Source organism: Zootoca vivipara, chromosome 2 (genome assembly GCF_965207765.1).
Source record: "Zootoca vivipara chromosome 2, rZooViv2.hap1.1, whole genome shotgun sequence".
NCBI lineage: Eukaryota > Metazoa > Chordata > Lepidosauria > Squamata > Lacertidae > Zootoca > Zootoca vivipara.
In genome coordinates this window covers 113,370,664-113,397,293 of record NC_142584.1, presented here as the reverse complement: position 1 = coordinate 113,397,293, position 26,630 = coordinate 113,370,664, and the positions used below count along the sequence as shown (strand labels likewise).

At 46.3% G+C, this 26,630-nt stretch overlaps 2 protein-coding genes and 1 non-coding gene across 5 annotated transcripts in view; 1 reads left to right on the top strand and 2 right to left on the bottom strand.

Moving 5' to 3' along the window:
• The window catches only part of LOC118081358 (uncharacterized), a 20,240-nt gene extending 9,169 nt beyond the window's left edge, over positions 1-11,071 (bottom strand). Inside the window, exons 1-4 of one of the 2 annotated variants that reach the window (XM_035107846.3) lie at positions 10,565-11,071; positions 9,922-9,998; positions 4,803-4,943; positions 2,739-2,861 (exon numbers count right to left, since the gene is read on the bottom strand). In XM_035107846.3, the coding sequence (XP_034963737.2) occupies positions 2,739-2,861; positions 4,803-4,943; positions 9,922-9,998; positions 10,565-10,790 (567 nt within the window). In that variant the 5' untranslated portion in view covers positions 10,791-11,071. The remainder of the gene's footprint in view (positions 1-2,738; positions 2,862-4,802; positions 4,944-9,921; positions 9,999-10,564) is intronic. The other variant, XM_088663820.1, reaches the window with a different exon arrangement.
• Positions 5,044-5,156, bottom strand: LOC118081651 (U6atac minor spliceosomal RNA). Its single transcript, XR_004692118.1, has one exon. It is a non-coding gene; the product is annotated as a U6atac minor spliceosomal RNA (small nuclear RNA).
• Positions 11,044-26,630, top strand: LOC118081141 (uncharacterized). 2 transcript variants are annotated; one of them, XM_035107369.3, is made up of 7 exons: positions 11,928-13,568; positions 14,781-15,624; positions 18,125-18,248; positions 18,889-18,971; positions 22,446-22,554; positions 23,365-23,451; positions 25,244-26,630. In XM_035107369.3, exons 1-7 carry the CDS (start codon positions 13,336-13,338, stop codon positions 26,443-26,445), a joined length of 2,682 nt encoding a protein of 893 aa, XP_034963260.3. In that variant the 5' UTR covers positions 11,928-13,335; the 3' UTR covers positions 26,446-26,630. The 2 variants fall into 2 exon arrangements, with proteins under 2 accessions (XP_088519860.1, XP_034963260.3); XM_088663734.1 differs by lacking the exon at positions 23,365-23,451 and having other exon boundaries at positions 11,044-13,568.

The following is a 26,630-nucleotide window of genomic DNA, read 5'->3' as shown; positions in this document are numbered from 1 at the left end:
TATGATAACAGATTTTTTTGTTTTGGCCGCTTCCTGCATGAGCAGAGTCTAGCGCAAAACTAGAATTAGATAGAGGCAGTAGTTTTGCTGTATGCCGTTAGGTGGCGCTTTACAAACACTACTGTTTTGCAAAGAGGCAGCGCGCGCATTCTACTAACGCTCACCTCCCCAAGATGCTTTGCGCGCGTCGGCTTCATTTGTACGCTACTGCGCAGGTACCCTGTCTTCTCCATTCCCCTCCCTGGCACGCGCTGCCTCTTTGCAAAACAGTAGTGTTTGTAAACAAAGCGTTTTTCGCGGAAGCTACAGTTCGTGGTTAAAAATGGACCGTTGGTTAAAAAGTGGTTCGTTAAAACGACAAAGGCCTACAGATGAAGAGGAAGAACTGTAAAAAACGTATAAATATAAAATATAAAAAGATTCTTAATTTGGCTCTCACTTTTTAATTTTAGGATTAGGAATTAATGGGGGTCCTTGTCACAATAGCGGCTCGATGAGGGGTCTTCGAGAAAATTTTGTTGGGAACCCCTGCCCTAGACAAACTACTTTAAAATTGCTGATGGTCTCGGAATTTTTCCTCCTTTATTTCCAGGAAAATATCTCTGACTTTTTTTCCAAGAAAAGTTAGCTACAACTCTAAAGAAAAACCACCCCTGGCTTCCGGTTGACCACGCCATCTTGCTCAGACGGGGGTCCGCACAGCGGAGCGGACCTCGGCGCTTCAGAGGTGGAGGGAATCGTTCCAGCGAAACGAAACCTCCTTAAAAGCCCCAAATCGAGCTTTTTGGGGACAGATTTTGCCTGGCGGCGCCAAAAGCAGGCTCTCTCCTCCCCGGATCGGCTTTGTTTAAGCCCCCGAGAGCGAGGAGGTGAACCGCGGCGGACAGGCTGACATTGCTGCTCTGAGAGTGCGAAGCTGCGAGTCTGGGAAGTGGAGGTGGCCAATTCTTCAAAGAACACTCAGCAAATGAATAGACTGTGAGTAATTTGGATTCTTTGGAATGTAAATTAAGGCAACAATTTGGACCTGGGAGAGAGGGGAAAAGAGGAAGCCACCCCCCCCCCACGGTAACATAAGAGACAGTAAACAGAAACCCGAAGCCGTAAACAGAAGATTTTAACTTAAAAGGATTCCTCAAAGGCATCAAAGAGAATCTCCCCTAAATGCAGGGTAAAAGGGGAGAGAGACTGTTGTGATTGCCCTGCAGAATGAAGTTAAGACTAAGAAAGACCTTTCTTTTTCTCGGGAGCCGGCAGCCCAGAAAACCCAGTGAGCTGACCAGGATTTATAGTTAAATTTTATTTCTATCTTTATCTCTGGACTTTTTGGAAATTCTTTTTTGGTTTATATGCTTTTGAAATGTGAGTTCGAACTTTATTTTTAAGAATGCAGCCAGCTTGTTAAAATGGAGTCGAGAAAATAGACTGCGATCATATTCCACCCCATGTGACAAGTTTTGACCTTGACAGGACTGAACTATGTCAACAAAAAGGTACCCGCCTGAGTTTCAGCGGACTGTTTTGACCTTAATGTGGGAAGCAAGAATAGAACTATGTCAAGAGGAGACACAACGGCTAGTGTTACAGCAACAATTCCAGATTGTGATGACAGAATATGATTTCCTAGAAGATGAAGCTTTTGAAACTGAGGAGGATGAATGTGGGAATGACAATGATGAGGACTGTGATGATTTAACACAGGATGAAGCCCATCACGAAAAAAATGATGATTTTACTCTACAAAAAGTTGGATGGAGTGCCTCCCCTTCGAGGGGGGCACGACTGGACTTACTGGAACTCCAGAATGACCACAGGGAAGAAGGAAAAATTAAGCAGAGAAGAGAAGAAGCTCAGGGGTCTGATATGGAGGCCTGGATGGCAAAAGACTGCAAACAGGGGGTGGGGTGAAGGGAAAGTGAAGTGGTGATTGTAAGGATGGGTTAATAGGACTATAACTGGACTGCTGACTATGGAACTTGCTGGATTGGTGGGGTGGAGCCGGTACTCGGGGGGTGTAAGGTTAGTTTGGGAATAGTTATAGGTTTAAAAAGTGAATTGATTCTGGAAAAAGGTGAAAATATGGAGGCCTATAGAGGGGTAAAAATTAGGCACGGGAAGAAAAAATGGGAGTTTGATTTCTCAGTGATTGGACAATAGGCGAAAATGATAATAGTTTAAAAGTGGTACAAGATATAAAGGTGTATGTTATAAAATATGAACTATGAAACTGTTGAAGATGATAAATAAGGGAGGAAAACCGGGGAAGGGTGGGAGGGTGGGGAAGCCCACAAAATATGGTTTAACAATTATGAATTTAACAATTATGATGAATTTTTATTTTTTTTTGTCTTTTTTCCTTTTTGTCTTTTTTTTTCTTCTTCTCTTTTTTCTCTTTTTCTCTTTTTGCATTTTCTTTTTTTTTGGTATGACAATAGATGGTTGGATGGATGAACTCCTGCGTACTGCCCTGGTTCACTGGAGCTCCCTGGTGGCAGGGGGGGGCTTGGGGGGCAGGGGAGGGGGAGGAGGACAGAAACCCAATCATAAAATGGACCACTTCTGACTGATCACCTGCGTGGGATACTTCTGTGGCAGGGGAGGACCCATGGAGGGGGGTGGGAAGAAGGTGGAAAAGGTGTTTATGTATGTACCATCTTTTGTAATTTGTAAAAATCAATAAAAATTATGTTTAAAAAAAAAAAAAATAAAGAAAAACCACCCCTCCGGCTGATCAGTACCTCATTGCTTTTTCCACATTCCTCTTTCGTAGGATCCTCGATCATCAGTTCGTCACTGCTGCTTTCTTCTTTAACCTTCTCGATGTCTAATAGATCGCCAAGACTCTCCTGCAATTTCTCATGCTGAAAATGGGGGGTGGGAAGAATGAAACCCTTAGGATCGGAATTGGAATAACATTCCTGATCACCACGGCAGTGTCTGTGGTTTAAAAAGGTTTCAGCAAGCAGCAGCAGTTGGGTCACCATGGTTCCCTTGGGAATCCGGCTTACATTATTCTGTCTGCCATTTGTGCAAGCGTCGGTCACAGGCTCCACCTTCTCTGACAGAAACCATGGTTTACTGGGCACATGGCTGAATTACTAGTTAGAAATCAGTCCTGGTTTCATAACTGGGGATTAAATCGGTTTCCTGGTATGGGTGTAACAGGAAACCATGGTTTAAACAATCCACAGGCCGGCACCTCAACTCGATGTACAGTACATGTACCTCGACATCTTGCAGTGACGTAGATGTACTTTGAGTAGCTTGGAAATCAGACACAAGCTGGCTGATAAGCCCAGAAACCACCAGGCAGAACCACTCACACCTCAGACCAGTTTTGTGGTGGGTTTTTTTGTTTTGTTTTTTACAGTATTACATTTAACAGCTTACACAAGGGCTGGGGAACCTTCCAGATGTGGCTAGGCTAAGTTTTATCTCCTACTTCACAGATGTGGAACCTGTTGCCCTTCAGGAGTTCCTGGACTACAAGTCCCATCATCCATGGCAGTGCTGGCTGGGTGGCTGATGGGAGTCAGAGTCCATCAGCATCCGATGGCCCTATAGGCATTGTTTACTGGTTTAACTGGCTGTAAGGCTTATGTTCCGATTTCTAAAGTTCCTTCTACACTGCAGGAGTTGACAAATCATACGCAACTTCTGCAAGAATTCTGATGAAACAGTTTGTTATCCTCAGACCAAATAATTATAGCAACGGCTAATAAAATGACATCAAATGCAAACAACTGCTATTTTAAAAAAGCGTATCTGGACAGAAGTTACATGGACACATTATCAAATCCTGAATTACACAAGAATGTGCTTGGCTCTCATCTGAGCGTGCCAAAAATATCAACGCTAAAAGTAGCATCTGCTGTGAAGACAACTAAGTAATCTATAAAGCCCTATTCAAGGCTTTCTTTTTAAAGCAGGAGGCGAGATGTAACTGCCTTGGTTCAAGATAGGGAAGTGGTGGAGAACCAGTCTGGTATGGCTTGCCTCTGAAGGACGTCAAAAATAGGAAGATACCTTTCATTTCCATTCCAAGCAGTTGAATTGTGCCTAACTGGGGCGAGGAAAACTAGCTACAGGTCCTTTTCCAGTTATCTCTGGAACCAGCCGCATTGGTGCAAAGCAGCGTTCGAAATTCTCCAGGCGCATTTTGCACCTGGCTATTGGCCATTGCAACCGAGTGAAGATTGCCGGGTGCCAGGATGGCACCTGAAGTCTCCACCATCTGGAGGTACATGCCTGGGGATCACTGGATCTTGACTATTTTCACATCCTGTAGAATTATATCCGGTTTCTGCACAATCGGAATGAATTTCAGGAACCAAAACATTGCATTGAAAAATACAACTGTCGAACCGCCTGGCCCAGAAATGGCGCCTAGGCGTTCCGTTTTGGCAACTGTAACCCTGTTTTTTAAGGAGCCGTTTGATGCCTAGCTTATATATTTGAGTTTTGTAACACTGGTGCAGAGGTGGGAATATCTGCCACAGATACAGAAAGCTGCCTTATACCAAATCAGGACATTGGTCCAGCCACCTCAGGACTGTCTACACTTAATGAGAGTGGCTCAGGCCAGGAACATTCCCAGTTCTTTTTGGATATGTTGAGGATTGAACCCAGGAATGTACAAGAGATGTTCTGCCAACTGAACGACACCCCTCCTCATAAAGGCTTTCAGATCTCTTTCTTGACTTTTGGCACCCTAACATCACCGAGATAATCTCCTAATTTTTTTGTGCAGCACGCCAAGGGCTTACGGAGCCCTAGAAAAAACAGGAGAGGATGTTCCTAACCTTTAACTCCTCAGTGGCAGCTGATGCTTCAACTTTAACTTTCTCGTCGTCAATCAGCATCTCCTTTCTGTCCACTGGCTTCTCAGGCTTAGCTTCTCCTCTCTTTTGTTTAAGGAGGGTGAGGCGCTCCTTCGGCACCACCTGAAGAAAAAGAGACATCACCTGCTTGCTGATTTGCTTTAAGGTGCCAGGGACGGAACCTGAACATTTCTACCTTTGAAATATTTGCCCAATTCGTCCCAACTAATTAAAGGCCACAAATTACGTGGCAAGGCCTTAAATCATGTGCATGTTTCACCAGGAGATCTTCCATCTTTATCAGGGGGAATACTAACCTCTTCTTTCCTATAAGTGTAATAGACTAAGTGGCGCGTTTCTAATAATCTCAAGAATTTATTTCCAAAAATAAGTTAACCTCTGGCATCCTACCACCACCACGCTTACTGTCTGTATGCTCATATATGTCTTTTATGTGAACCGCCCTGAGACCTCTGGGTACAGGGCGGTTGTTGTTGTTGTTTAGTCGTTTAGTCATGTCCGACTCTTCGTGACCCCATAGACCAGAGCACGCCAGGCAGGGTGTATATACAGGGCGTATGTACAGGGCGGTATATAAACTCAATTAATAATAATAATAAAAACAAGACCAACCCCCCAGAGTCCCTGTTCAGTATCAAACACTATTTTGCATGCAATGTAGCCATCTGTCTATTGATGTTTATTTTAATTATTTTACTCAGTTGTGTTTTTTTTAAATAATGTTGTAAGCCGCAGTGGCGTGTTTTTATGGTATACTATATAAAGAATTATAAAGAAAATAATTAACTGGGGTGGGAGGAAGCTGACAATGAGAGTTATCCCTTCCATCCTCTGAAAAGCTCAGGGACCATTCTGCCCTCACGCATTCTCTCCCCACAACCATCATGCTGTTTTGACCTGTTCTGAACTTACTGTAGAAATTGGGAGTTCTTGGTGAAGTCCAGAAATAAACAGTAAATTGCAAGAACTCGGGCCAGGAGGAAGACGAATTTCAAGTAAATCTTCAAAAGGTTTTATTTATGTAATGATGAATTCAAATAGGAATCAATTCCAGTATGATTTTTTGTTTAGTCGTGTCCGACTCTTCGTGACCCCATGGACCATAGCACGCCAGGCACTCCTGTCTTCCACTGCCTCCCGCAGTTTGGTCAGACTCATGTTTGATATGATAGGCAAATAAAAATAAATTCCAGTGGGAAAAAAATCCCAGGACAATGTTTTAATGGTCAGAGTGTACCAAACATTGCTGATCCTGGGATTTTTTCACTGGAATTTATTTTTATTTGCCTATCATACTGGAATTGATTCATATTTGAATTCATCATAACAAACTAAAAACTTTTGAAGATTTACTTGAAATTCATCTTCCTCCTGGCCAGAGTTCTTGCAATTTACTGTTTATTTCTGTTGAGAACTTAAGCACTATAGAAAAGAAGATAAATGAGGTTAATGGCATAAAAGCCGTACAAAATTAAAGTATTGTTATGAATATTACTACAAATCTAAAATACTGATTATTGAAGTAGAGTTGAAAAATGAAATCAGAATCAGCAAAGCTAGAATTGTACAAGGAAAAGGGATGAGAGATGCTCAAAAGAAGGGATATTTGTAGCCATTTTTTCCTTGGAAGGAGACTCCCCCACCCCCAGTTATCAAAGAAAAGCAAGATTACATTCCATAGATATCCAACCACATGAAAGGATTTGATAAATCGTATGCCCAAAACGCATGCATTACAACTTCTGCAACAATTTTGATTCAACATAGCTTACTATCATTAAAGCAAAACCATTTCAGCAACATCTAATAAAACTATATCAAACAGCAAACAACTGTTGTTTTTAAAAAGTGTATCTGGATAGAAGTTATGTAAGACATATTACCGAAACCAAGAATGTGCTTGGCTCGCATCTGGGCATACTAAAAGCATCAATGCTAAAAACAGCATTTGCTGTGAACACAACTTGTTTGACTAATCTAGAAGGGTGGACTGATTAAGTTGGACCAATTCAAAATTTTATTTTTATAACAGGAGACGCTGAACGCATTGTTTCAAGATAAGGAACAGGGAGTAGTGATGTACTGGTGTGGTACGCAGGTCTGGCCGGTCTCCAAAGGACATTACAAAAATAGAAAGATGTATTTTATTCCTGTTTTAATAAATTTAATTGTACTTCTGCATTTTAAAATATTATCATCATTTAAGTTCTATACCACTTAATAAAATATTTTTAAGTGGTATACAGAAAACTGAAACAACCTAAGGTCTAGCAGACCCTGCCCTAGAAAAGCCACAAATACTTTAAAAACCTAGAATCATAGAGTTGGAAGAGACCACAAGGGCCATCCAGTCCAACCCCCTGCCAAGCAGGAAACACCATCAAAGCATTCCTGACATATGGCCATCAAGTCTCCACTTAAAGACCTCCAAAGAAGGAGACTCCACCACACTCCTTGGCAGCAAATTCCACTGCCGAACAGCTCTTACTGTCAGGAAGTTCTTCCTAATGCTTAGGTGGAATCTTCTTTCTTGTAGTTTGAATCCATTGCTTTGTGTCCGCTTCTCCGGAGCAGCAGAAAACAACCTTTCTCCCTCCTCTATATGACATCCTTTCAGACTTAGGCTCAAAAACCCAGCTGAAGAGAAGGTTTTTTAGTCTGGAGCCTAAAACTCGACAAAGGGGGCTGCAGGCAAGAGTCCCTGGGGAGAGGATTCCCCAAACTGGGAGCCACCACTGAAAAGGCCTGTTTCTCGTGTTGCCGTTTTGCATGTTTCCCACATGGATGATGATCACAGGGTTTGCAGGAAGATTCAAATGGAGAGAGGTGGTCCTCAAGGTCCTCTTCTTCTTCTTTGGAGATCACTTGTAGCCAAGTAAGATTGTCACCAATTAATACGGCCAATTCTGGGAGCCAGTGTGGTGTAGTGGTTAAGAGCGGTAGACTCGTAATCTCGGGGAACCAGGTTCGCATCTCCGCTCCTCCACTTGCAGCTGCTGGGTGACCTTCGACTAGTCACACTTCTCTGAAGTCTCTCAGCTTCACTCACCTCACAGAGTGTTTGTTGTGGGGGAGGAAGGGAAAGAAGAATGTTAGCTGCTTTGAGACTCCTTAGGATAGTGATAAAGCAGGATATCAAATCCAAACTCCTCCTCTTCTTCTTCTTCTTCCACAGTGGGATCAAAGGTTTCCGGGTGGGAGCTGATCATGGTGAGGATTTGCTAAGCGTGCCTTCCTCTTAGCACTTTTCTCCCTTGTGTCCTGAGTTCAAGCTTCTTCAAAGCCCATGACACCTTTGGTAAAGGCTGTTCTCCAACTGGAGCGCTCGTAGCCAGTGTTTCCCAGTTGTCAGTGTATATACTACATTTTTAAAGACTCGTCTTGAGAGAGTCTTTAAACCTCTTTTGTTGACCACCAGCATTACGCTTTCCATTTTTAAGTTCAGAATAGAGTAGTTGCTTTGGAAGACGATCATCAGGCATCCGCACAACATGACCAGTCCAACGAAGTTGATGTTGAAGAATCATTGCTTCAACACTGGTGATCTTGGCTTCTTCCAGTACACTGGTATTAGTTCGCCTGTCTTCTCAAGTGATGTGCAAAAAAAAAATTGGAAATGCCGTTGATGGAATGTTGGAGATGGCGTTTATAAGTGGTCCATGTTTCACAAGTGTACAATAAGGTTGGTAGTACAATACTGTAGCTTTGTAAACAATCATTTTGGTTTCCCTGCAAATGTCCTGGTCGAGGTATTGGGATCCTGATCCACATAAGGCTTTATGGGTCAAAACCAGCACTTTGAAACTAACTGGTAGCCAGTGTGGGTGGGCCAGGATCATTGTGTGCCCAGACCACCTTGCAACCTGGCTGGGAGGTTCTGCACCAACCGCAGTTTGTGAACCACCAAGAAACATTTAAACATTTCAGCGTAGTATAGCATCAAAATGACTATTATTTTTTATTTGCAGAGTATGCCCAGATTTTTTTTCAAAATGCGAGCAAGAACATTGAGTGATGCTGCAAGCTCACGACTCTCATTGAGTTTGTATACATACTTAAGGTACGAGGCTTGTTTATAATTCATGTTCCTATGTGAATGCATTGTTTTACGCTTTCTAAGTGTCGCACGATTATATTATAAAGTAGTTTTGTTCTACGTTATAAATCAAGCGCTGCAAGGTGTTGTTTCTTTTTGCTTTCCAAAGTATTTCTTATCAAATAAAAAACTGGTGTGGTCTGAGCACATTTTTATTCTGAAAGTGTGGCCTGGAGAAAAAAGTTCGAAGAACCACTGTTTTAGAACATATGAAAGGCTCAGCTATTGGATAAAGTTCAGCACCCTTTTCTCACGGCAGCCAATCAGATGCTCTTTTTATTTTATTTTTTAAAAAACCTAGAGATTTCAGGGATTGAACCCAGGACAAAGCAAGCATTCTCCCATTGAGCTACAGCCTGTCCTCAGATAATTAGGAACAAAGGGAGCTGCCATATCAGCTCCCTTTGTTGAATCAGACCCTTGGTCCATCTAGCTCAGTAATGTCAACACAGACTGGCAGCAGCCTTCCAGAGTGCCAGGCAGGAGACCACCACCCCTTCCCCAGTCCTACCAGCTGGGATAGCTCAGCCGGTACAGCAGGAGACTCTTATCTCAGGGTTGTAAGTTCGAGTTCCACGCTGGGCAAAAGAGTCCTGCATTGCAGGGGGTTGGGCTAGATGACCCTCGGGATGCCTTCCAACTCTATGATTCTACCTGGAATTGCCACTGGTGTTTGGACCTGGGGCCTTCTGCATAAAAAGCAGATTCTCTGCCACTAATTTTCCTTCCTTCCCCAGAAAAAGTGGGGGCAGAACCTCAGATTTGTATTGATTTTTTAAAAAATTGATTTTTGGGGGGGGGGCAGGCGCTCCCCTGCCTCCCCCTTGGCTACGCCCACGCAGCTGTGGTTTGAACCTGCAAACTCCTCCATTCAAAAGCAACACTCTAATCCAGACCAGTTAATACAGCTTTTTTTTTTAAGGAAATTATCTTTGTTGAATGTGGACCTTTGCCTGCTCCTCTTTCCTCCCTGATAATTCCTACCTGAATTTTCTCTTCTGCACCCTTTTCAACTCCAGCGTCCATGGTAAAGCTAGGGTGATCGAGGAAATGTTGTGCTCCTAGTGGGGGAGGGGGAGAGGGGAGGGGATGGGAGGAAAAGAAAAGGGAGTTTTAATTTTTTTTAAAAAAAATGATTGAAAGGGAAAGCGGGTGCGGTGGGAGAGAAAAAGCAAGCAAGCAACCCGGTTCCTTCTCTCTCTGGGGGCGTAGAAAAGTCGTGAGTTCAAGTTTGCAGCGCTACCAAGGCTCCATCGTAGAACATTTGCTTCCCGATCTCCTTCCGCATCATGAAAAAAATCAGGAGGAGCAATCGCTTCGATCGAGAGCGGTCAGCGGTAGGCCCCACGTGCTGCTGCGCCGAGCCCCTGAGCACGTGCAGAGTGCAGATCGTAGCACCACCCACCTCTCCCCGGGAAGCAGGCACAACCTAACTTCAACTCCCCCCCCCAAAAAAAAAACAGGGAAAAGAAAAGGTGGCTGCGGGCGGAGGCGCAAGGAGAAGAGAACATCCAAATATGAGGCGAGTTGTTATTATTGTTGTTATTATTCTTATTATTATTATTAAAAAATGCTTTAGAGCATGTGCAAAAAGTCTTCCCTTGCCCGCCCCCGTACCCCAACCTACGGAAACGGATGGCGAAGCGCAGCCAAGCTCGTCTGAAGGCGCCGAGAAGTCCGTCCGGCAGGCGGAGGGTGATGCAACAGGGAAGGCCAGGCTCCTTCTGAGCATGTGCAAAGCGCGCCCCGCTACCCTTTCCTGCAAGGATCGCCCACCCACCAGCCCGCCCACACCCACCTAGGACTTGGGGCGGGGGAAGGCGGAAATCGTTTAAGAGAATGCCTCTGAGCATGTGCAAAGTGCACCCCTCTCTTCTTCCCCCGCCCGCAGGTTAAAAGATCCTTTCTTGTGAAGGAAAGCGGGAGGAAAATCAATAATATAAATATACTACTAATACTGCAAATCTGTCGGAACAGCTCCAGCGGAGCCCAGCCTCTCTAATTCCCGAGTCTTTGGGAGGAACGTCTGCATTGCTAACTTAAACCGGTTAGCAACCCACTCGCTTCCCCTCCCGCGGAACCCTGGGAGTTGTAGGGCGGTAGACCCGGAGCGGCCATTCACCGCGCGGCCTCCGGGACTACAACTCCCAGGGTTCCTTGCGAGGCGATGGACGCGGCGAGCTTTGCAAGAGGTTCGGAGCAGAAGCGCCTGGAGCAGAGACCAGTCTTGCAGGGAATAACGAGTCAGTCAGTGGGGGATAAACCTTCAAAGCAGGGGGCTTTTGTTTTCATTTATAGTTTCTTTACTTCTTGCCCTTCTCCTTGCCCCGCTTCTGGAGTTTGATTTCTTTTCAGGAAACCGGTTTGAAACCGGGTTAAAGGGGCGCCGTGTACACTCGGGTTCGCGTCGCTTAAGGAAAGGAGACTTCTTTCCCCGCTGCCTGTCTCCCGCGCCCCTCGGGGTCCAGGGATCTAGGACGGACGGAGGCGCGGGCTGAGCTCACCGTTCACACGGGCAGTGCCCGGGGACAAAACCCGGCGCGGCTGCCCGCTTTTGCGAAGCGGAGCAATAAGGAGAGGAATCCGTGGCTTCTGCTTCCGCTCCGCTAGGACTAGCCAGGGTCCTCCTGTGGCCACGAAGGGCTCATCATCATCATCGAATTTGTATACCGCCCTTCATCCATGGAACTCAGGGGGTTCACAACATGAAATTACAATACAAAAAAACCCCTCGCAAAATACATAATAAACGTAAGAACAAAAGCAAACCAATAATCCCAATCCCATTACCCATTTAAGGGCATTGGATGTCAATCAGCCAAAGGCCTAGAAGAAAAGGAATACTTTCTCCTGGTGTAGATCGTGAAGCTGAGGCTCCAATACTTTGGCCACCTCATGAGAAGAGAAGAATCCTTGGAAAAGACCTTGATGCTGGGAAAGATGGAGGGCACAAGGAGAAGGGGACGACAGAGGACAAGATGGTTGGACAGTGTTCTCGAAGCTACGAACATGAGTTTGACCAAACTGCGGGAGGCAGTGCAAGACAGGAGTGCCTGGCGTGCTATGGTCCATGGGGTCACGAAGAGTCGGACACGACTAAACGACTAAACAACAACATGTTGAGCACAAGAATTAAGAGCAAAGCAAATAAAGAGTTGCCAAGTTTTTCTTTGGAGGGGGGCTCCTCTGCCTTTTGCAGCCATGTGACAGGCAGAAGTTACTACTATTATTTATCGCTTCTTTATGCTGTGAACAACAACAACAACAATTTATTATTTATACCCCGCCCATCTGGCTGGGCTTCCCCAGCCACTCTGGGCGGCTTCCAACACCAGAGCCTGCAATAAACCCAGATGCCAACTTTGCTGCCACATGCACTCGGACAACACCATTACTGGCCCCAACAACATCAAACATACCATCTCAGGACTATCTAATTGCTCGTCTTCTAACATTGTGTATGCCATCAAATGCCAACAGTGCCCTTCAGCTCTCTATATTGGACAAACAGGCCAAACCCTACGCCAAAGGATAAATGGACATAAATCTGACATCAGGAATCACAAGACAGAGAAACCAGTAGGAGAACACTTCAATCTCCCAGGACATTATATAATTATTATTATTATTATTATTATTATTATTAATACCCCGCTCATCTCTATACAAGATCTCAAAGTAGCTGTCTTATTACAAAAGAATTTCAGAAATAGACTGGAAAGAGAAGTTGCTGAACTGCAACTCATTACCAAACTTGGAACCATGGAGAGACCTGGCCTGAACAAAGACATTGGATTCCTATCTCATTATACAGTACAGTACATGATAAAGCTATCTTTAGCCATCTCACCCCTTGCTTTTTCCTGTAAGACAAATTGCAGCCGTTAACAGTCATCAACGAGTTTCCACACCTATCAGAAAAAACACCCATTCCCACCACCCTCCTGAGAATAATCCCACCCCACCCTCCCACTATATATAAGGGTCTGGTGACTTCTGTTTCAGTGTATCTGAAGAAGTGTGCATGCACACAAAATCTCATACCAATGACAAACATAGTTGGTCTCTAAGGTGCTATTGGAAGGATTTTTTAAATTTTGTTTCGACTATGTCAGACCAACACGGCTACCTACCTGTAAATGGTTTGCCAACTTCCACCCCTGCCTCTGCTCCTGTGCTCTTTGCAGCAGACTGACACAAATAAATGAAGCCGGGGGATGGGGAGGAGGATATTTCCCATAGCTGTCAAGTTCTCCCTTTTCTCGCGAGGAAGCCTATTCAGCATAAGGGAATTTCCCTTAAAAAAAGGGGAGAACTTGACAGCTATGCCTCCATCCTTTTTTTTTCTCTTCGTGTCCGGAAAAATTGTGGGAAGTGAGTGGCAGAGTAGAGGGAGAAATGCAGGGTCTGATAGGACCTTTCGTTGCTCCCCTCGCGCGGCCGCTGTTTCCGGGGGGTTTGTTTTTCCTGAAACACTCGAAAGGGTTAAACTCGGGATCTTCCAGGGAGCAATGCAGAAACGTGAAAAGCGGGTGGGGGTGTCAGTGGGGACCCCCGTCCCCTCCCAAAAGAAACCCCACTTCCTCTTCTTCCCTTGCAGGGATTTTTGCTTTTGAATGGCTGCGGGAGAGGTAAGTCTTTTTTAATATATCTATCTATCTATATATATATATATATTCCCTCCCCAAAAAAGGTCTTTGTGCAAAAGAAAGATGGAGATCCAGGAAATGGAGACATCAGAGGAGGGTGAGCGGCAAAAAGCTGCATCCCACCACGACACCCCCCCCAAGAAAAAAATCAGTGAGGGGGGGGGGGTGTCCAGGTCTCTGACTGCATGGGGGTCCCCTTCCTTGGAAGGAGGGCAGATAATCTGGGACCTTACAGGAACAATATCCTGAAAGATCGGAGAAGTGTTGCTTCCAGGCAGATTTCAGCAAGCCACACGTTTTATGGGAACGTGGAAATCTGCCTCATATAGAGTCATAGGATCGCAGAGGCGCAGGGGGTGTGCTGAATTTTGGCCTCCCAAAGAGTGCTGTTGAAATTTGAAGGGCCAACGTCCGCCTCTGCCTAGGAAACCAAGCTGTTGCTGCTGTTATCTTTATTTTTTACTACTGTTGCTATTATTATTTTTTAAAAAATATACAGGTGAAACTCAGAAAATTAGAATATCGTTGAAAAGTGCATTTATTTCAGTAATGCAACTTGTTCTTTTTTATTTTTCTTTTAATTTTTAAAAATGCTTTCTTTTGGAAATTCCACAGTAATAAAAGAAATAGTTACAATAATACAAAGATAAACATAACTTATTACATGTCATTAATTACATTCCATTTATAATTGACCCACCTAACGACAAATAATTACAATTACTGCACAACAAATAAAGGCTTGACATATCTTGCTTTGCATGTCATGCATCTATCTCATATATTGGTTTCACCTTTTAAGTTGCGTTACTGAAATAAATGCACTTTTCGACGATATTCTAATTTTCCGAGTTTCACCTGCATAGCGCCCTTCAGCTGCAGATCTCACAACATAAAAATACAATATAACAGCACAAAATAACCAATAAAAACTAGAACTCCCCCCCCCAAACCAATGCCTCCCCTCTCCCCACCCCTCCCTCAAAAACATTTAAAAGGGGTATAAGATGCAGGTTGTCATTATTAGCTTGGATAACACTAATGCTGGAGGTATGAGGGGGACACAAACGTCGTTCTTTGAACTTCCTTAACTCATCTCGAATCCAAGCAATCCTCGCCATATAATATAAATAAATAAGATTGCCGTGTAGGAAGGTGCAGTTGTGTATGTGTCACTTTTCTTTTTTCTTGTAGGAAGAGTTTCCCTATCGTGCAAACCAGGGCACCACCCAGGGCTGTGATCAGGACACAGCTGCCTGTGATCCCCAAGCCCGGCCCATCCTGTCTACAAAACCAGAGGGTCAAGTCAATCGGCTTAGACCAGGGATCACCCCCACTTGGGTGGTCACCTCTGCTTGGTCTGGAGCAGAAAATGGAGCAACCAAACTCTGCAAGTCCAGAACTAGAAGGGAGACCGGAAGCAGGAGGGGACCCACCCGAAGGCATGAAGGGGAATCCGGAGTGGTCAGGAGAAGAAGCGTGGAAGGGGTTGCACCGTCCTGAGGAGTTCTTGAGGGCGTGGGGGAACCCAGTTCCTCTGGAAGACACACAACGGGACAACGTCCGAGCTTTCCTCTCCTCTTTTGAGCAAATCGCCGAAGCCTGCCAATGGCCCAGAGGAGAATGGGTGGGCCGGCTCCGGCCTGCGCTGAGCAGCTCTGCTGAACAGGCTTTGGGTAGACTGGAAGCCGCTGACAGGGAGGATTATGGGAAAGTGAAGGCCGCTGTCTTGCGGGAGGATGCTGTGAGGATGGAGGCGCAGCGCCGGGACTTCAGGCAGTTCTGCTACCAGAAGGCCGGAGACCCGCAGAGGGTTTATAGGCAGCTGCGGGAGCTGTGCCACCGGTGGCTGAAGCCGAAGAGACGCACCAAGGAGCAGATCGTGGACCTGCTGATCCTGGAGCAGTACCTGGCCATCCTTCCTCCTGAGCTGCAAAGCTGGGTCAGGGAAGAGGGGCCAGAGAGCTGCGCCCAAGCCGTGGCCCTGGCAGAGGATTTCCTGACCAGCCGTCGGAAAGCTGAGACGTGGAAGTGGCAGGTCAGAGCACTTAATCCAATTTCCCCAGGGACTTCCAGATTGGTTTGTTGCCATGTGCTTGTGCGTGGGGCTGCTCTTGGAGACGACTAGCAGCCAGATCTCTGGGTAGGGTTGCCACTGGTACTCATAAAGGTAAAGGCAAAGGGACCCCTGACCATTAGGTCCAGGCAGCGGCGTAGCGTGGGTTGTCAGCACCTGGGGCAAGGCAAGTAATTTGCGCCCCCTAACTTGCCTTAATTTGCCCCCTGCGCCGGACCAAGGAAGGGGGCTCGCCACTGCCGCCACGGAGCGCCTCTAGCCAGGCGCCTTCACCTTCCTTTGCTGAGCGAGTCTCCCGGGAGGGGGCGCCACAGCCAGAGGAGAGCGAACGGTTCCTTTGCCGAAGGGGAATCCGGCAGCAGTCGAGACAGACGAAGCCCTCACGCCGCGGAGAGGCACTGGGGGCCGCTGGGACGCTCGAGGGCGCAAGGCGAGGCCGGGTGGCCCGACCTCCTGAGGAGCACCGAGTGTCCCCCCCCTCACTGCCCGGGGGTTGGCGGGGCGCACGTGTGCCTGTTTGTGTGCACCGAGGCGGGGGAAGCGCAGGAGAGGAGAGGAGCAACGACCAGGCAGACAGAGCTTCCACCCCGCCGCCAGCGCGCGCGCGCCTGTGTGTGTGTGTGAGAGAGAGAGAGAGAGAGATCGGGGGTGGGGGTGGCTCTCGCTTCGTTTGCCTCCACCGTCTCCAAAATGCCGAAATGTCCCTCCGAGACAATCCGAGATCAGGACGCGTCGTGTTTTGTGTGAGTGTGAGTGTGGGGGGGGTGTGTGCCAGGCAGAGGCAGAGAGCTGCGAGTGCGAGCGCGCCCACCCCAAACTTGCGCCCGGTGCGAATGGCCCCCCCAGCACCCCCCACGCTACGCCACTGGGTCCAGGCGCAGACGACTCTGGGGTTGCGACACTCATCTCACTTTATTGGCTGAGGGAGCCGGCATATAGCTTCCAGGTCATGTGGCCAGCATGACTACGCCACTTCTGGCAGACCAGAGCAGTGCACGGAAATGCCATTTACCTTCCTGCTGGAGCAGTACCTATTTGTCTACTTGCACTTTGACGTGCTTTCGAACTGCTAGGTTGGCAGCCGCTGGGACCGAGCAATGGGAGCTCACCCCTTCGAACCGCCGACCTTCTGATCAGCAGTCCCTAGGCTCTGTGGTTTAACCCACAGTGCCACCCGCGTCCCCTGGTACTCATAGAACTCCTAAAACAGCTGCATTGGCTGCCAGGTTGTTTCTGGGCTTAATTTGAGGTGTTCATGCCAGTGTTTAAAGCAGTGCTTCCCAAAGTGGGCATTGCATGGGGGCGGGCGCTAAGAGGCAAGGGGGAACTGGTAATGGAAATGACTCCCAGACTTGGAAAAGCTGGCATCACTGGAACAAGTTCATCAGTTTTGTTGCACTCATTAAACTAAAATAGTTTCAATTGGATGCTGAATAAATGTGCAATTAATCTGAATGTTTTCAATTTTATCATGCTGTTACCTTCCATAGTGGGCTGTGCAAACCACTGTTCTGAATAATGCTTTTTATAGGGTAGGGTAGGGTAGGGTAGGGTAGGGGGTGCAGGGGTTGCATTTATAGAACCAAAAGGGGCGATGGCCCCCCAAAAGTTTGAGAGCCACTGGAAATATGTGGGCTGCAGGAATCTGCCAAGGGAACCATCATCATTATTAACATTGATTCATTAATTGCCTCACTAAACCACCGTTTCTTGGCAATTCACATGCAATTGAAAACAGTTTTAAATCACAAGAACAGAAAATACATTAAAAGCCATACCAAATGGTACCTTGTGGTAAAAAGCTACAGTGGTACCTCTACTTACGAATAACTCTACTTACGAATGTTTCTACTTACGAACGGAGCTCCGTCCGTCATCTTGGATGCGGTTTAGATAGGATTTTTTCTACTTACGAATTTTTAGATAGGGTTGCTTCGACTTACGATTTTTTTCTTCCAATGCATTCCTATGGGATTCGACTTACAATTTTTTTCTACTTACAAATGTGCTTTCGGAACGCATTAAATTCGTAAGTAGAGGTACCACTGTATTTATCCAGCCTGTTGGAGTAAAAATGTCTCCAGAAAGTGCAGAGAGTGGGCGCCTTTCACATATTGACAGGAACGATATTCCAGAGAAGAGGGGCAGCTACTCTCAAGGCCTTGCTCAGAGTCACTGTGCAAAAGGGCTTCTGAGATCTTGGGGATGTGGAGAAGAGACGCTCCCACAGACTGCAGGAACCTCAGGGTGTATAAGGCATAAGCCCTCTCTCAAGTCACCTGGTCTTGGGGTATTTGGGACCTGCCAAGCAGGTTGATCAGTGCTTTTGGCCGTTTGCCCCCACAAGCATGTCGACTTTCTGCACCGTCTTTTGCACAAGCCATTCCGCTAGGTAGGGGAACTTGGATGCGGCTGAGGGACTTTGGCTTAGGGCAGCTTTGAATTCCTCCCTGTGTTTCAGGTGCCATCGCAGGGGACAGCCACCAGGCCCCTTGAGACAGATGAGGCTTCGCCAGCCAACTCCCAGAGACAAAGTTACATGGACACCACAGCACTGAAATGCGACGGGGACATGGTTTTTCTGGGTAAGGCTTTATTTTTTTAATGTTTACCGGGTAAAACTCCAGCAAGCATAGGGAGGAGGTCTTCCAGAGAACCCTTAAGCAGGTTCAAGATTTTGGTGGATGCTCCAGGGTGAGGGAATGTCTTAACTGCAGATCAGACACCCAGAACACCTCCCTCTGTCCGTTGTTTCTGTCAACTTGGTACTTGAATGGGATGGGCAACCTGTTTTCCTGAGACTCTGAAGAGTCTCCCTTGTGTGGCGGAATGTTCTCCCCCTCTCTTCTCCCCAAATCTGTTCTGGGGTTTCCCCCTGACCTTCCCTAGCAGATCTGGTTGTGCGGGAAGGGGGCAAAGTCACATTGTGCTAGTCCTAAACCTCGAGTTGGCATACGTTTCATTGAATGCCACCCAATATGTGTACCTGCTCCTGCTTGAAGCACCCCAGAACCCAGGAAATAATTCCACAAAGGACATGGCTAACACCCAGTCTTGACTGGTGGCAACTCTCAGGGGGTCTTGCGGCCGAGGACTTTTGCCATCATCTGCTACCTACCTAGCTGCTTTTTAACTGAAGGTCACAGGGATGGAGAGTGGGATCTTCATGCAATGTGTTTGCCCTGTCCCTGAGCCAATCGCCTTCCTCTCTTCTGTCCCTCACAGCCAATGGAACGATGCCCCCAATTCACCCCTGTTCCTTGCTTCCTCCTGAGGGACTGGAAATGGCCGAAGCTGGGCTGACTGAGGTAAGTGGACACCTTGCTTAGCAGCAGGCCCGAGGTGTTCCCTTGAACAGGGCGAATGTAACGCCGAGCTAAGGATCAGAGCGCATCTGAGCACATGCAGAGTGCATTTTCTGCATCACTGAGCAACTTCCCAGGCCTGTTTAATTTGTCTCAACCATTTCTATACAGCTTGATTGCCATTGTCTCTAAACAGTGCACAAGTATTCCATAAATGAAAAAGAGTGGAAAATATAAAATAAGCCTGCTAGGAGGAGGAGGAGGAGGATGATGATGATGATGATGATAATGTCTTCAGTAAGTTCAACAGGGAGAGGGGCCTGTCTGACCGCAACCTGGAAGGGAGTTCCATAAAATTGGGGCCACAATTGAGTACAGTGGTACCTTGGTTTATGAACACAATTGGTTCCGGAAGTCTGTTCATAAACTGAAGTGTTCATAAATTGAAGCGAACTTTCCCATTGAAAATAATGGAAAGTGGATTAATCCGTTCCAGACGGAGTTGGAAGAGTTGGAAGAGACCACAAGGGCCATCCAGTCCAACCCCCTGCCAAGCAGGAAATACCATCAAAGCATTCTTGACATATGGCTGTCAAGCCTCTGCTTAAAGACCTCCAAAGAAGGAGACTCCACCACACTTCTTGGCAGCAAATTCCACTGTCGAACAGCTCTTACTGTCAGGAAGTTCTTCCTAATGTTTAGGTGGAATCTTCTTTCTTGTAGCTTGAATCCATTGCTCCGTGTCCGCTTCTCTGGAGCAGCAGAAAACAACATTTCACCCTCTTCTATATGACATCCTTTTATATATTTTAACATGGCTATCATATCACCCCTTAACCTTCTCTACTCCAGGCTAAACATACCCAGCTACCTAAGCCGTTCCTCATAAAGCATTGTTTCCAGGCCTTTGACCATTTTGGTTGCCCTCCTCTGGACACGTTCCAACTTGTCAGTATCCTTCTTGAACTGTGGTGCCCAGAACTGGACACAGTACTCCAGGTGAGGTCTGACCAGAGCAGAATACAGTGGTACTATTACTTCCCTTGATCTAGACGCTATACTCCTATTGATGCAGCCCATAATTGCATTGGCTTTTTAAGCAGCTGCATCACACTGTTGACTCATGTCAAGTTTGTGGTCTACTAGGACTCCTAGATCCTTTTCACATGTACTGCTCTCAAGCCAGGTGTCTCCCATCCTGTATTTGTGCCTTTCATTTTTTTTTTTTTTTGCCCAAGTGTAGTACTTTACATTACTCCTTGTTAAAATTCATCTTGTTTGCTTTGGCCCAGTTGTCTAATATGTTAAGGTCATTCTGAAGTGTGATTCTGTCCTCTGGGGTATTAGCCACCCCTCCCAATTTGGTGTCATCTGCAAACTTGCTCAGGATGCCCTCAAGCCCACTATCCAAGTCATTGATAAAGATGTTGAATAAGACTGGGCCCAAGACAGAACCCTGTGGCACCCCACTAGTCACTACTCTCCAGGATGAAGAGGAGCCATTGATGAGCACCCTTTAGGGTCGGTCAGTCAGCCAGTTACAAATCCACTGAATGGTAGCATTGTCTAGCCCACATTTTACCAACTTCTTTACAAGAATATCATGGGGCACCTTGTCAAAGGCCTTGCTGAAATCAAGATAGGCTACATCCACCCTTCATCTACCAGGCTTGTAATTCTGTCAAAAAATGAGATCAGATTAGTCTGACATGACTTGCTTTTCAGAAACCCATGCTGACTTTTAGTGATCACAATGTTCCTTTCTAGGTGCTCACAGACCGTTTACTTAATGATCTGCTGTAGAATCTTTCCTGGTATTGATGTCAGGCTGACTGGGCGGTAATTGTTTGGGTCCTCTCTTTTCCCCTTTTTGAAAATAGGAACAACATTTGCCCTCCTCCAGTCTGCTGGGACTTCGCCTGTTCTCCAGGAATTCTCAAAGATTATTGCCAGTGGTTCTGAAATCACCTCTGCCAGTTCTTTTAATACTATTGGATGTAGTTCATCTGGCCCTGGGGACTTGAATACATCAAAATTAGCCAAGTATTCTTGTATTACCTCCTTACTTATTCTGGGCTGTGTTTCCCCTGCTGAATCATTTGCTCCATATTCTTCAGGTCGGGCATTGTTTTCTTTTTTGGAGAAGACTGAGACAAAGAAGGCATTGAGGAGTTCTGCCCTTTCTCTGTCCCCTGTTTGCATTTCACCACCTTCTCTTGTAAGTGACCCCACTGTTTCCTTGTTCTTCCTTTTGCTACGGACATATCCATAAAAGCCCTTTTTGTTGCTTTTAACCTCTCTAGCAAGCCTGAGTTCATTCTGTGCTTTAGCTTTTCTGACTTTGTCACTACACGTGCTGGCTATTTGTTTGAATTCCTCTCTGGTGATTTCCCCCTTTTTCCATTTTTGGTACATATCCCTTTTAAATCTTAACTCAGTTAAAAGTTCTTTATATAGCCATCCTGGCTTCTTTAGGCACCTTCCATGTTTCCGTCTCATTGGTATTGCCTGAAGTTGTGCTTTTAATATCTCCCTTATAACAAACTCCCAACCATCATGAACTCCCTTCCCTTTTAGTATTACTGTCCATGGGATTTCACCCAGCGTTTCCCTAAGTTTTCTGAAGTCGGTTTTCTTAAAGTCTAGGATTTGAGTCTTAGTATTCTTGGTTGCTCCTTTCCGCTGTATAATAAACTCCAGAAGTGCATGGTCACTCCCACCTAATGATCCTGCCACTTCTACCCCACTAACCACGTCATCACTATTGGTTAGGACCAGATCTAAAATGGCTGATCCTCTTGTTGCTTCTCCCACTTTCTGGACAATGAAGTTATCTGCAAGGCCAGTGAGGAATCTGTTCGGCCTTATGCTCTTGGCTGAGTTTGACATCCAACAAATATCAGGATAGTTGAAATCCCCCATTACTACTATCTCACTTCCTTTTGAATGCTTGGTCATCTGTTTCAGGAAGGCTTCATCTGTGTCCTCAGCTTGGCTTGGGGATCTATAGTAAACTCCCACAATGAGATCACTGTTATTTTTCTCTCCCTTAATTTTGACCCAGATACTCTCAATATGTCTGTTCATAAACTGAAGCGTTCATAAACTGAAGCAAACTTTCCCATTGAAAGTAATGGAAAGTGAATTAATCCGTTCCAGATGGGTCCGCGGCATTCGCAAACCGAAAATTTGTAAACCGAGGTGTTCATAAACCGAGGCTCCACTGTACTTTATATCCCACCTTTATGCCGTGTGGGGATTTGAACCCAGGCCTCCCAGGCCTTCATCCCACACTCTAACCACTACACTACACTGTCTCTCAGCAGCTGCTTAGGGGTGGGACAGGAGACTGTGATTTTACATGGCTTGGCATTATGAAATTGGGAGTGGGAGAGTGTGGGGAATATTGGGCGTCCATCTTTCAATGGTGTTTTCTGGGACAGCAGAACTTGAGTGGGGGATGTTTGGCCGTTTCAGGGCCCAGCGAGCACCAAGGAGAAGGAGGAGGCATTCCTGACACAGCCAGGCCAGAGGACGATGTTCTGGCAAGTCAAAGAGGAGAATTGCGGCATTGTGGGCTCTCTGGGTAAGGAATAGTGCTTAGGTGGAGGGCTGAGCCACATCTCCCATCAGCCCCAGCAAGTGTGCCCGATGGCCAAGGATGATGGGACTTGTAGTTCAGCAACATCTGAGGGTCAAAAGTTACCCACAGCTGGCCTAGGGCTTCAGCCCTAACTAGGTCTACTCAGAAGTAAGTCCCGGGGGGGGGGCCTACTCCCAGGTAAGTGCGGTGAGCATTGCAGCAAACCCCACAAACAGTTCAGGTTGCAATTTAAGCATGTTTCCAAGGGGTCAACCCCACTGGGGAGACTGCAGAACTTTCTTTTCATTCTCAACTCTACCAGGGCCCATTGGATACGATTCAAGCATGTTTACTCAGAGGCAAGTCCTGTCTGTTCGGTGTTTTACCCCCCAATAAACATAGTTTGGGAGTGCAGCTTAGGTTTCTTCCATTTGAAATTAATGGGATTTAAAAGCTGATTAATTTTGGCCAGGCCCATAAGTCTATACCCATTGAAAAGCACAAACCAGAATAAATATCCCTACGTCGTAAGTTCCATTCTGCATATCAATTAACTAAGAAATAAATACGAGTTATAGCACAGCAGTATATAACTTTAATTTTCTGTTGTTCTTTTCATATTTATCTCTTCCTTGTGGGTTTTTTTTAAGAAGGGGGATGAAAATATCAAAAAGGAATGTGTCCATTGACCAGAAAGACTAAATTCCAGGAATATTATTTGGATCCAGATTCTGCAAATAATAATCATTCTCTCTCTCTCTCTCTCTCTCTCTCTCTCTCTCTCTCTCTCTCTCTCTCCCCTCCCACCCCCAGAGGGGCTTCTGATTCCCAAACTGGATCTTTCCTTCCAGTCAGAAAAAGGGGAAAATATGTTCTCGCAGGAACCAGAACCAGAACCAGGTAAAGGAAGCTGGTGGAATTTGCTGGGTGCTGCTGGCACCTGACATTCTTCGGCAGCTGCCGGGGGCCACACTGTGCTATGGCAAGGGCCACAGCCGATGCCTGCCCTGACTGATCCCCCTCCCACCACCAGGCTAAAAAATACATTTAAAGATTCAGGACTGACATGAGAAAGGACTTCTTCACACGCTGCATCGTTAAACAGTGGGATCTGCTGCCACAGAAGGTAGTTGTGGCCACAAATTTGGCTGGCCTTAGGACAAGTTAATGGAGGATGACCCTGTTTTGCACCTTTGCTCTCGGATGGTGGGGGGGGAGGGCAAATGTCTCTGAATGTCCATTGCTAAGAATCATAAGTGGGGAGGGTCTTGTTGGCCCCCAGGATAACAGGAAGTTGGACTCTGTGGGCCTTTGGCCTGCTGCAGCAGAGCTCATTTTCCATACTTATAACCCAAAGTTAGAGAGACTCCCTTCAGGAATATGTGGCAGGTGTAGACAGTGATAATCAGAATCTCCTGATAACTGTAATTGTTCAGTGTGGATCACTTAAGTTTCCTGATAATGCAGAAGTTCACACCCCCCCCCCAAAAAAATTGTGGAACAGACACCCATGTTTGCTCACTTGGCCGAACCATCAGGGGGTTGTGAAGAGGCAAGATTAATTGGGAGTCCTTAGGCTAGGAGGGGTTTAGGGCTCGGAGGACAGTCATCCTTAGTATTGCCTCTCTCTGCAAAAAAAGAAGAAAAGTTTGGGGCATGTTAAAACCATGTCTGATTTCAAGAGCAGAGACTGTCGCTGTGGTGTCTGGATAAAGGGAGAGCTTTAATGATCAGTCACATGTCGCTCAGCAATGAAGAAGCCATGAAGGATTTGAAGTCCTGTTTTGTGAAAGGGGCGGGTGCTAAGGTAATTCAGATAATGGCAGATCTCCCTTAATTTTTTGTTAAAGGGTAGCAGGGACTATGGATCCAACATCTGGGACATTTGTTTGGTTCTGATCATAGTTGGCAGAAGTTGTAAAGTAGCTTTTTACACACACAAACTCCTAGTACGTTGTGGTACCGTTTTCATTCATAGGCTTCAGTGATATTTTTGAATTGGAAAAAAAGATCTGCTGCTCTAAATCCACAGGAGTTCTGATTTAGTCTCCTTGACTTGATTCCATGAAGAAAACGCCTAAAATTCTGCATGTTAATTTTAACTTAATCCATGTTTATCCTGCTGGCAAAAGAACTTCAGATTGAAACAGCCCCTTCCAGCCTTGCCCACCTGGTGCCCTCTGTCCATTTAAGACTACAACTCCCATCATCCCTGGCCAGTGCATCTCCAGGTATGGCTAGCAATGCCCTTGCCTGAAGACCCTGCAGAGCCACTGCCAATAAGTGGAGGCAATAGTGACCTCGATGGACTAATGGTATGGCCTGGCAGAAGGCCACTTTCATATGGGATGAGACCTTTTGCATGCAATGCATGTGCTTTGCCACTGGAGACAGAGGCTTTTGTGTGGTGGCACCCAAGTTATGGATCTCCTTCCCAAGATATGATTGCTTGGTACTATCTTGACCATTATTATTAATTAACATTACTACAAACTCTGCAAACTCTTTCCTATATTCCCAATAAAGTGTGGCCCCCTCCAATGGCTGAAAACCTGGGGGGCTTTAACAGAATACTGGAGACTCTAGAAGGGGAGAGGGTTCTTCTGCTCGGATCCTGCTTATGGGTTTCCACTGGGCATCTAGTTTCAATATTTTTTCAAAAAAATGTTTTTGGTTTCACCACCACTTGCAGGTAAAAGGAGAGAGATCAAGATGGAGAATTCCCACCAAGGGGAAGCTGTGCCAGAGGGAATGTCCCAGGGGAACGTTCCTTTTTTAGCTGAGATTGCAGAGCAAAAGGGTGAGTCCAAAGGAGACCATGAAACAAATGAATTCAGCAATCTCCCAGAAGTTCCCTTTAGTGAAAACACAACACAGTTTGGAGTGGAAAAGCCCTTCTCCAATCATGGGAGGAACAACCAGGACAGTTTGGGTCTCGGTACGCTAAATGCAGAAGAAGGTCCTTATGAATGCCCCGTGCGTGGGGAGAGCTTCCAGCGAGGATCTGCCCTGGCTGAACACCAGAGGAGGCACTTGCAAGAGGAAGCATATGAATGGTCTGAGGGCGAGAAGCCCTTTCCCCAGCGAGAGATCTGGGTGAGCCATCAGAGCGGCCTCATGGAAGAGAAACCATACGAGTGTCCCGAGTGCGGGAAGAGGTTCAGTTACAGAGCAACGCTGATGCGGCATCGAAGGATCCACACCGAAGAGAAACCGCACAAGTGCTCCCACTGTGGGAAAAGCTTCAGCCAGAGGACCAACTTGGTGAGTCACCTGCGAATCCACACCGGAGAGAGGCCATATCAATGCTCCCAGTGCGGGAAAGGCTTCCGGTGGCAACTCCATTTGAAGAGGCACCAGAAGATCCACACGGGAGAGAAGCCTCACGAATGCCCGGACTGCGGGAAAAGCTTTTCCCGGAGAGATACGTTACTCAATCACCGGAGGACCCACACAGGGGAGAAGCCGTACGAGTGCCCAGATTGTGGGAGAAACTTCAACCACCCATGCAACTTAATTGAACATCAGAAGATGCACACAGGGGAGAAACCGCACGAATGTCCCGAGTGTGGGAAAAACTTCTCCCGGCGGGATACACTGATCAAGCATCAGAGAACTCACACGGGAGAGAAGCCTTATGAATGCCCCGAGTGTGGGAAAAGTTTCCATCATCCTTGTCGGTTGACGGACCATCAGAAGATCCACACAGGAGAGAAGCCTCACAAATGCCCTGAGTGCGGGAAGAACTTTTCTCGGCGAGATACGCTGATCAAACACCAAAGGACCCACGTGGAGGAGAAGCCTTATGAATGCCCCGAGTGTGGGAAAAGCTTCATTCAGAAGAAGGCATTCATCAGACATCAGATAATTCATTTAGGGAATACGTCCAGCTAATATTTTTGAAAAGTGCCACATTTAAAATAAGAAGATACCATTTTCTGTTCAACTCTTATGATGCCATCTTGGTTTTGTGGTTGTAACATTGTCTGTATCATTCAGCTGCATGTTCCTCTCTGGGGCTCTAAATGAGGTCTTGTTCTGAGTGTGACTGTGAATATATAAACTTGTTGGACTCCTTA